Source organism: Diuraphis noxia, unplaced genomic scaffold, assembly GCF_037042655.1.
Source record: "Diuraphis noxia isolate RWA-SAM2 unplaced genomic scaffold, SU_Dnox_SAM2 contig0006, whole genome shotgun sequence".
Classification (NCBI taxonomy): domain Eukaryota; kingdom Metazoa; phylum Arthropoda; class Insecta; order Hemiptera; family Aphididae; genus Diuraphis; species Diuraphis noxia.
The window spans coordinates 2,067,752-2,078,884 of NW_028301716.1; the positions used below are offsets into that span (position 1 = coordinate 2,067,752).

Genomic DNA, 11,133 nt, shown 5'->3' on the forward strand with positions numbered 1-11,133 from the left:
AAATTATTTTTACTAAACCTACTGTTGGTACAATTTTGTCATTAATTCCTTTTAAATATATTTTTTTATTTTCATGTACTAGTGTATCTGGTATCAAAGTACTAAATTTTATTAAATTAACATCACTTCCAGTATCTAAAAGTAACTCTATAAATTCTTTCTTTATATTAACACTTTGGCATGACACATGATTATCATTTATAACAGTTACAAAGTATAAGCATCTTGTTCCTCGACAGCGGCTATTAAATTTATCGGGCGAGCGCCACTTGCCTCGTTCGATCGATTTAAGTTTCCCGAAAAATTATTAGTTTGTTCCGAATTTAGTTTCTTATAACATCTCGATATATCATGACCTACTATATTACAATATGCACATTTTACAACTCCAGTATTATGATTTATTGCTGGTCGCGTAAAATTATTATGTGCATTCGGATTACGCGTATTATTTATACCTCGCGCTCGCATACAATCCCGTGCGTAATGGTTTCCTCCGCATTGGTAACAGCTTATATTACTCAATACGTTATTATTTGGATAATTATTATTATTGCGATTATAGTTATTATTACGTGGTGGGAATCTATTATTATTATTAAAATTATTTCGATTCTGATTATTGTTTAGTCTATTAAAATTTTGGTTTTGATTAAATTGTGGTCTAATAAAATTGTTGTTCGGTCTTTGATTATAAGATTGTCGCGGATAATTATTAGTGTTAAAATGTCTATTACTATTATTTAAATTTCTGTTATTATTATGTCCGTACCTATTATTAAATGTTTCAAAATTATTGTTATTTCGCCTATTATTTCCACCATTATCATTTCCATTTCGCGCGTTATTGTTCCCATAATACTGATACGCGTCATAATCGGATGTAAGTTCGGATTCTTCCTCTTTAGCTAACTGCATAGCAGATTCAAGTGTAGGAGGATTACGTGATTTTACTATCGTTCTTAAACTTGGAATTAGACCTTTTAAAAATACTACTAATGTTTGTTCCTTTAATTGGTCAGTTATTACGGTAGATTGCTCAGGCGTTTTGTCTTTTGTACTAACTACACATAAATTAAAATATAATTGTTCTACCCTATGTACATAAGAACTAACGTCCTCATTATTTCTCATTCTTACCGAATTTAACGCTACTTGTAAAGATGATGCTGTTCTCTGTGGTTCAAAAGCGTCTAACAAAATTAATTTTATTCCTTCCCACTCTGATACGTCCCTATATCTACACACTTCTAATGCTTTATCAAATAATTTCGTATTTATAAATTTAGTAAGTATCGATAATTCCTCCTTGTCTACCATTGAACATGCTAAATCGCAAGCTCTTATAAATTGATGTACATCACGCTCACCTGTACATGTGGGTATCATACCTGTAACCTTGTCTAAAGAAACTTTAGTAACTGTAGCCATTTTATTTACCTTCCTTGTATTACGTTTAGTTGGTTCTAATTGAGTATGTATTAACCCTTTCTTGGTACGTGTTCCTATTTGTCGTAACTCTATCTCGTTAACTAAAATTGGTCTTATACTTGTATTTAATAAATCTTTTTCCCTTAATGACTTCAAATATTTTTCCCTATCTAAATCTACTGAATATTGATAACCTTCTTCTGTACTTAAATCAATTAATATTTCACTTTCAACTATTTTTACTTTATCGTTATTTTTATTATCTTTAATATCTACTACGTTTTTATTATCAGTTGTAACGTTAGTGGGTTCAGTTTTTACAAGTTCCTTAATTTCCTGTAATTCTTCCGTTAATAAATTTTTACTATCTGTTTCCTTAACTTCTAATGTATTATTTTCTTTATTCATTAATCTGTCTTATCATATTCAATTAATACTTCTAATACGTAAATAACTTAATTACTCAAATTTTTCAACTTACTATCAATTATAATTTATTATTTATTCGCTTCAAATTAATTATTAATTCTATTTCCTATTTATTTATTTTTACTAATTAAATTAAATAATATTTAATTCTATATAATTTTTTATTCAACTCAAAATTATTAAACTCATAAATTCCTACACATAACAATATTCGTTATTATTTATTTTATATAAAATTTTTTATTATCTCTCACAATTATAATTTTTTTTACTTAAGGACTTATTACGGCCTTATTATTATTATTCTCTTTAATTCATTTAAATCTCAATAATACACAAAATTTCTACAAAAAGGACTTATTCCGGCCTTATAAAATTAATTCCAATTAAACAATTCACAATATACTTCATTTATCTTCAAAAAAAAATCACAAAATAACAGGACTTACTTCACGGCCTACAATAATAAATTCAAACACAGACTTCAATTGTCTAAAAAAAATTCTCAAATATCAGGACTTACTTCACGGCCTATATAACTTCAATATATAAATTCACAAAATATTAGGACTTACTACTCGGCCTATAAAAATCAAAAATACAGACTTCAACTGTCTTCAAATAAATTCACAAAATATAAGGACTTACTTCACGGCCTTTAAAAATACAGACTTCAACTGTCTTCAAATAAATTCACAAAATATAAGGACTTACTTCACGGCCTTTATAACAATAATTAATTAATTCTCAATAAATTCTCAATAATAATTCTCTTTTACTCAAAATAAAATATAAGGACTTCTCTGCCTTAAAAAAAAATATAAATTCTTCACAATAATTCTCAATTTCACAATATTCTTTATTATTAAATTCTCTCAATTATAAATTCTCAATTCGATGTTACAACAATTGTTAACTAGGGAAATAAATAAAAATTATTTTTATTTTTATTTTATGTTTTAGTGTACAGTGTACACTATAAAAAATTTTATTATTATATTTTTTAAAATAAAAAATAAATACGCAAACGAATTAAAATTCTTTATATTATTTATATTATTCTTTATATTCTTTATAAATTCTTATATTTATAAATTTTACAATTTGTTGAACTATATTTTATTAGTTTTAAAATTATTTCATTAATTATTTCGTTTTATTTAAACTTGTTTTAAATAATTAATTTAATTTAATTACTATATTTATTTTAATTTGACTTTTGACTTTTCTTTTTTTATTTTATTATTTATTTAGTTCTTTATATTATGTTAAATTAAATTTAATTATTAAAATATTTAAATTATTTAAAGTATTAAAAGTATACTTAAAAGTATTTTAAAAATTTAGCGTAGAAATTTAAATTAAATTTGCGTAATTTAAAATTTTATTTATTTTCAATAAAACGTTTAAAAAAATTTTTAATTTAATAAATTATTATTATAATTGTTTTCCTGTTATTATATTTTTTAACTAATATTATTATTTATTCCCCAATCTTATTCCTTAATTAAAACTATACTATGGTCAATAATACCATAGGAGACGAACAAACTAATTTTCACAACTTTATTCTAATACTCACACCAAAGCGATTGAATTGACGGATGATGATGATGATGCCATTCTTATTCCTTGATTTTCCTTGACTGCTACTGCTGGGTTTTCGTTTTCACGGAGTCGTGGGAAGATGGCCTGTCTTCTCACAGTGATCGGATATGAATTACCTCCGTTAGAAGTAGAAAGAAGAAAAATTTTCGAAAATAATTTCAAAAATATTCTAAGTATTCTTCTTTTTCCCTCTTGAAACAACCCTGTCCACAGCGCCAAATTGTAACGAGCCCTTCTAGGATTGTCAAGAAGTTGAATGGAATAATCAACACTTGATGTTTTTTGAATAATATTTTATTTATTACAAGTCCAATAATTAATAATATTGAAAAAATGACTAAGTTCAATTAATTTATTTAATGGTAATAACGAGATGTGACTTCTAGTGTGTTCAGCTTCCAGTCGCTAGTCGTTGGTAAGTTCGTCTGACTATTGTACGGTCTACGAGCTCCTCTCGTAGAGAAATCCCTAGTCCCTACTCCAGTGGTCATATCTATGTTACGTAACTCTCATGGCCATATATGGTGCGTGTGACTGTGGCTTGTGGTTACACGGACAGTTAACCGGATGTTCCTTATATAAAACATTGTAACACGATCTCCATAAAACACACAATTCCTGCGTGGCCTATTTATATATAATATAATATAGAATATTTATATGAGTAGTGAGATATATAGTGTCAGATGTATTATGACTATTATTAGCACTACGCCGCTGCTCTCCAGCATTATTATTATGATATTACTACCAGGGACTCATAAGTAAATATAGATAAAGTCACAGCTCGTTACACGCGCTTCCAGTCCGAAGACCTCACTGCGGTCGTTCAATCGGTAGTAGCGACGGGCGGTGTGTACAAAGGGCAGGGACGTAGTCAACGCGAGCTGATGACTCGCGCTTACTGGGAATTCCTCGTTCACGTGGAAAAATTGCAAGCCACGATCCCTAAACACGAAGGAGGTTCAGCGGGTTACCCGGAAGCCTGTCGGCCCAGGAATGTTAACACACGCTGATTCCTTCAGTGTAGCGCGCGTGCGGCCCAGAATATCTAAGGGCATCACAGACCTGTTATCGCTCAGTCTCGTGCGGCTATTTTCGTCCGCCGCCTGTCCCTCTAAGAAGAGTTTAAGCTCCTGGGAGCCGGCGGTAGCCCTAGTAACGTATCGTGATCCGCCGGCGACGGCCGCGAACGCGTCGCGCTTCACCGCGGAGCCCAGCGCACGACTGACGCACGGCGACCGGAGGTTGCCCCCCGACCCCCACACGCCCGCCGCACGCCGGGACGCGGATGGCGCGGTCGCGCCCGACGACCGCCGTGGACGACGGGCGAACGCGTTCGGGGATACCGGGCCGAGCCGACGGGAACGCGAACGCAGACGGCCGAAACCGCCGGCGCCGCGCCCACGCCGACCCGGGTTTACCCGCCTAGTTAGCAGGACAGAGTCTCGTTCGTTATCGGAATTAACCAGACAGATCGCTCCACCAACTAAGAACGGCCATGCACCACCACCCACCGAATCAAGAAAGAGCTCTCAATCTGTCAATCTTTCCGGTGTCCGGGCCTGGTGAGGTTTCCCGTGTTGAGTCAAATTAAGCCGCAGGCTCCACTCCTGGTGGTGCCCTTCCGTCAATTCCTTTAAGTTTCAACTTTGCAATCATACTTCCCCCGGAACCGAAAAGCTTCGGTTTCCCGGAAGCTGCCCGCCGGGTCGTTAATGAAACGCCGGCGGATCGCTAGCTGGCATCGTTTACAGTTAGAACTAGGGCGGTATCTGATCGCCTTCGAACCTCTAACTTTCGTTCTTGATCATACGAGAACGTACTTGGCAAATGCTTTCGCGTCAGTTCGTCTCGAGACGATCCAAGAATTTCACCTCTAACGTCTCGGTACGAATGCCCCCGCCCGTCTCTGTTGATCATTACCTCCGGTCCCGAAAACCGGCCCGACGGGACGCGCGGGAGACTGGCGCCCGCGGCCCGGCGGCCCGCGCACGGAAACGCCCCGGAGGGCGGTTTCGCGCGCCCGCGAAGGGCGGAGATGCGAGGGACCGAGGTATTGTTCCATTATTCCATGCGACCAGTATTCAGGGCCTTTTGACGAGACGGCCGTGAAGCCGCCCCGCCAGATTTGAGCCTGCTTTGAGCACTCTAATTTGTTCAAAGTAAACGTGTCGGCCCGCCGACGGCACTCGGTGAAAAGCACCGCGCAGCAAGATTGGAATAGGCGGCCCCCGTCGTCGAACCCCGACGGCCGCGCGGCGCGCCGGGAGCACGAGACACGTGTCCGCCTGCCGACAATACGTCCGGCCGACGTGCCGGTAACTAACACCCCGAGACGGCTGACGAGCGCGACGGCGACCGCGCCGACGGGACACGTGGTCCCGCGGCACGGCCGGCCGCGACACGCCGGACCGCCAGGGTGGTCCGGCACCGCCCAGACACAGATCCGACTACGAGCTTTTTAACCGCAACAACTTTAATATACGCTATTGGAGCTGGAATTACCGCGGCTGCTGGCACCAGACTTGCCCTCCAATTGATCCTCGTTTAAAGGTTTTAAAGTGTTCTCATTCCGATTACGGGGCCTCGGATGAGTCCCGTATCGTTATTTTTCGTCACTACCTCCCCGTTCCGGGAGTGGGTAATTTGCGCGCCTGCTGCCTTCCTTGGATGTGGTAGCCGTTTCTCAGGCTCCCTCTCCGGAATCGAACCCTGATTCCCCGTTACCCGTTACCACCACGGTAGGCATGGAACCTACCGTCGACAGTTGATAAGGCAGACATTTGAAAGATGCGTCGCCGGTACGGAGACCGTGCGATCAGCTCGAAGTTATTCAGAGTCACCAGGTCTTTGCGCGGGCCGCGATCGGGACGCGCACGAAGCGCGCCGCGACGGGCCGGTTTTGATCTAATAAAAGCGTTCCTCCCGCGCGCGACGCCCGAGAGCGCCGCGACGGTCGGAACTCTGTCGGCATGTATTAGCTCTAGAATTACCACAGTTATCCAAGTAACTTGGGTACGATCTAAGGAACCACAACTGATTTAATGAGCCTTTCGCGGTTTCACCTTAATGCGGCTTGCACTGAGACATGCATGGCTTAATCTTTGAGACAAGCATATGACTACTGGCAGGATCAACCAGGGATCTCGGGTTTACTGCAACCGCGCCCCGCGACCGCCACGCACGTGGCGGCCTCGGACGCGTGCGTCCGAGCGCCGGTCCGACGCCCCGCGGAAGGGGGCGGCGAGCCGACGCCGAGGGCGATCGCGTGGCCGGGACCGCTGTGAGTCACGGCCGCGCGACCGACCGCGGTTCAACAACAACAAAATGTGTGTGTGTGTGTGGTGTGGTCGGCACACGGAGTGCGACACGTTGACGAGACGGACCGGACTGTCGTTATAGACGTTTCGCGTCAATGTAGTTGACCGTTGCGTAAATTGTCATCCAAGTATTTCTTACTATGTACTAGCGCACGGTACGTGGCTCCTAGTTCACGAGTCACAAGACGCGACCTATTTATTAATTAAAGCCCCTGCTTACTTAAGAATATTAATCAATAAATAAAGCATACAAATAATAATACTCCAAAACTTGATTTGTATTTCTAACCCAATTACTTTTTAAAATACATGTAATAACATTATATAGTAACAATAATTTCATTACGATTAAATAGGTTTTTTTAGTAACTGTGTCACGTTTTTTACGATATTACTTGTTAGTGACCTGAAGTACTTATCGTACGATATTTTCATCTCCAATTAGTATAACTTTTTAAATAATTTTGTTAGTATAAAATACATACCTGTTTACTTATTTTATTTTTAAACTTAATATAGGAAGTTGAGTGTTATACATAACATATTATATGAAATAAATAGAATAATACTTTAATTTTTTATATTATTTAATACAATAGCAATTTGCAGTAAAAAAACAATCTGTATACAAACATTACAAACTTATCATGTTCATATGATCTATATAAATATAAATAATGTAGGTACTTACAAATGTAAAGAACACATTTAATTTATGTATAATAATTAATTGAAACATAACATTAATATATATTTAATAATTTATTAAACGGACGAACCCAATTACAATAATTATAATATGAAAACATAAAATAACGATATACAGTATATAATATAGCTCAATAGCTGTGGTGAGAGGTGTTCAATATTATTTAAGTGATTAAATTATTAATGTATAAATTAAAAGATACAATAGAGATACATATACAAATTTGGATTAGAGACAAATTTTTACTATTGAGAATTTAGATTCATATACAATGGATAACTAACGTAAAAATAAGCTTATAAATATGTGATATGTACATATTGTACATATTGTACAATGTACATATTATCTATACACAAAGTGCATAATTACCTAAACGTACATAATAATAAAATAATATATATAATATAACATAATGTACTTAAATATTTTACGCATATATTTTCCGCAATAATAAAAAAACATCGGTGACTAATTAATTTTATTTGTGACCATAAATCGTTACAGATGATTTTTAATTAGCGCGGCAAATAAACATGTAAAATATATTTACAAAAAGTTATATTTTATTGTTATGCACGTAGGTAATTATGCCCTTTTTACATACAAAATATTATAATAATATGTACAGAAAAAAAATAACATAAAAAATATTTTTAATTTTTAGATTCTGAACGAAGTGATGAATGTATTGATTTTACAATGATGTGTGTTTTTTTTTTTTTGTGTGTGTGTACAGCATAACTAGTCGAAATAATGCATCGATTTCAAACTTTAGGGGTGGTTTCCGATGTAAAATTGAAGATCCTTGGTGCATTATAGTGGTCAAAAGTGAACATTTTCCAACAGTTTTCAAAAAAATCGAGAAAAACAAAAAAAAAATGACAAAAAAACGGGAATTTTTACGCAAAACCCGTTTTCGAGCAAATCGATTTTTTTATATGATTGTCATTCAAAAACTAATCACTGTAAATACATGAAATTTTCACCAAATGTTTATGTTAGTGTTATCTATATACAGTTTAATTTTCAAAAATTTTCTTTTTTTTTGAGTTATTTATAGACCTCTGAAATTTTCGATTATTTTGAGAATTTTTATTTAAAATGTTGGACGACCAAAAGAACTTGAAAATTTAATACAAGGTTCCTTATAAGTTTTTCTTATTGTAGCTAAAAAAAATTAAAAATCGTTAGTAACAATTTTTTTTTAATAAGCGTTTATAGTTCAAATTTTTACGAAATATGTCGAAAACGCGAAAATTTGCAAGTAATTTTGAAGTTGAAAAATCATAAAAGGTTTTGTTTATAAGTAAGGATTAAAAATATAACACTAAGTTTTCCATAAGTTTTCCTTCAAATAGCTATAGAGAAAACTCGAAGCGTCGTTATAGGAAAAATTTTAAGTGCGTTGAATTTTAAATGTTTTCGAAATAGTGTAACGATAACAATATATCCTCAAACGATTTTAAACATTTGTTATTATTCAAAAAGTATAAGTCGTAGATACATGAAAATTTTACCAGTTATTTAGATTAGCATTTTCTTTACATGATTTAATTTTCAAAATATTTTGACTTTTTTTAGGTATTTATAGACAACTGAAATTTTCAATTTTTCTGAAAAAATTTTTTTGAAGTGTTGATAAAATTTTTTTGGCCCTATCAAAATACTTGGAAATTTAATACAAAGTTCCTCATAAGTTATTGATACAGTGATTAAAAAATTACAAAAATACATGGGCATGGTTTTTTTTATTAGCATTTGAAGTTCAAATTTTGACTAAATACATAAAAATTACGGCAATGTTCAAATTATCTTAGATCGAAATTCATAAAAGTTTTTCTTTTTATACCTAAGATTTGAAAATTTTATACAAGGCTCCTAATATATTTATACAATATTATTTGAAAAATAAAAGAAATATAATATAGTCACACATTTTTTTAATAAGCATTTACAGTTCAAATTTTGACTAAATACATAAAAATCACGAAAATTCGTAAATTATTTTATCCTAGAAATTCATAAAAAAATTCCTTTTAAATCTAAGATTTGAAAATTTAATACAAGATTCCTTACAAATTTGTCAATCTTTATCTCAAAAAAAATGTCAACCGGAAATTCAAATTAAATTTTTATTAGCATTTGAATTTCAAATATTGACAGAAATTCGTCAAAACCATGAATATTTGCAAATTATTTTGTAGTTCAAAATTCATAATATTGTTTGTATTTATATCTAAGGTTATAAAATTTAACACCAAGTTTTCCATAAGTTTTGCTTCAAATAGCTATAGAGAAAATTTGAAGCGTCATTATAGTGTAGTGATCACGTCGCTACAGGTATCAGTAGTCAAGGATGATGGTTGGAAGGTGACTCTTGAGTTAATTACACAACGTAGAATTCTTCTTAATTAGATTAATTGTTTATTTATTGTGATAAAACATATATTTATTTATAACATGAAAGCTGAATGTAAGTTAAGTATTCTGAATGATAGAATAAATTCGGTTTGATTCGAATATTTTCTAAGTTCAGAATATTGTTTATAAGAAATTTTCTAAGTCCAATGAATTAAATTAAACAACAGACTGGCGTGAAGGTGCTCTGGCTAGTCTGGTCAAGTCGCGTCTGAATACAGGCCGTTTCGGGGTCCCTTATATAGTGCTACCCTCTACTCCCCATAGTCTACTTGCTCTTGTCGCTGTTCTCACGGATGTGGTAAAGTTATCTAGATTGACGGAAATGCCACTCGCCCACGTACGAGCTAAATGCGTATCCCATGCGGCTACAGACTTCGATAATTTATATTATTATTAACATTATTATTATTATGAAAAAATATACATTATAATAATACATTATGACATTGTTTCTTGTAACTTTTGTAATGATGCATAATCCCACATCCTGTGTATACCTATCAACGATCTTTCATAGTCGTCTAACCACATGATTACGTGTTGCCCTAACGTTAATGATTTCCACGGGATGCTTTCTCTCTTATAATTACAAAGTTGGTCGCATCCTACCCTATCCTGGTTCGGCTGGTACCTAGTTGACCGTGAACTATGTAATGCGGGACGCTAGTCCATAGCACCTCCCCTCTAAAAAATTGATTTATGTTTTTAAAGACAGAAATCAATCAATCTGTGTACAATATAGTTATTTTACAATAATTTCTTCACAAGTTCAAACAACTTGTTTACAATACAATTTTCATTAATTTCATATTTTATGTTTTACATTCAATATTATATATGCATGAAGCATTTACAATTATATATTATTACATTTCATGTTTGTCATTTTTGATTACAATAGTATTTTTGTTAGTACAATAAAATATATATTTTCGTATTACAACAAGTCTACGATTTAGTTATTACATTAAAATATGTGATTAGTATTACAATATATATATATTTCCTTTAATATGTTAGTATATTTGGTTAGTGTTAGTTTTTATATTAAGTGTTACTCACCCTTTTATATAATATTAATTCCCATAATCCCATATAATTACATTAAAATATATCATTCCCATATGTTTTCTTATTTCTATGTGAATATAAAGTGATTAAATAATACATTTTTTTTTTTTTTTTTTTTTTTAATTAATTGATTAATAT

General features: G+C 34.0%; 1 protein-coding gene and 1 pseudogene across 1 annotated transcript; both read right to left on the reverse strand.

Annotated features, from left to right (window-relative positions):
* Positions 1-207: 207 nt before the first annotated feature.
* Positions 208-1,870, reverse strand: LOC149054501 (uncharacterized). The gene has a single exon (XM_089229981.1). It carries the CDS (start codon positions 1,837-1,839, stop codon positions 208-210), a length of 1,632 nt encoding a protein of 543 aa, XP_089086107.1. The 5' UTR covers positions 1,840-1,870.
* Positions 1,871-4,168: 2,298 nt separating this feature from the next.
* On the reverse strand, positions 4,169-6,615 carry LOC149054502 (small subunit ribosomal RNA; annotated as a pseudogene).
* Between the last annotated feature and the right edge of the window lie 4,518 nt (positions 6,616-11,133).

Coding starts and splice junctions, on each gene's coding strand:
- LOC149054501 (XM_089229981.1), bottom strand. CDS start 1,839: ATGAATAAAGAAAATAATACATTAGAAGTTAAGGAAACAGATAGTAAA.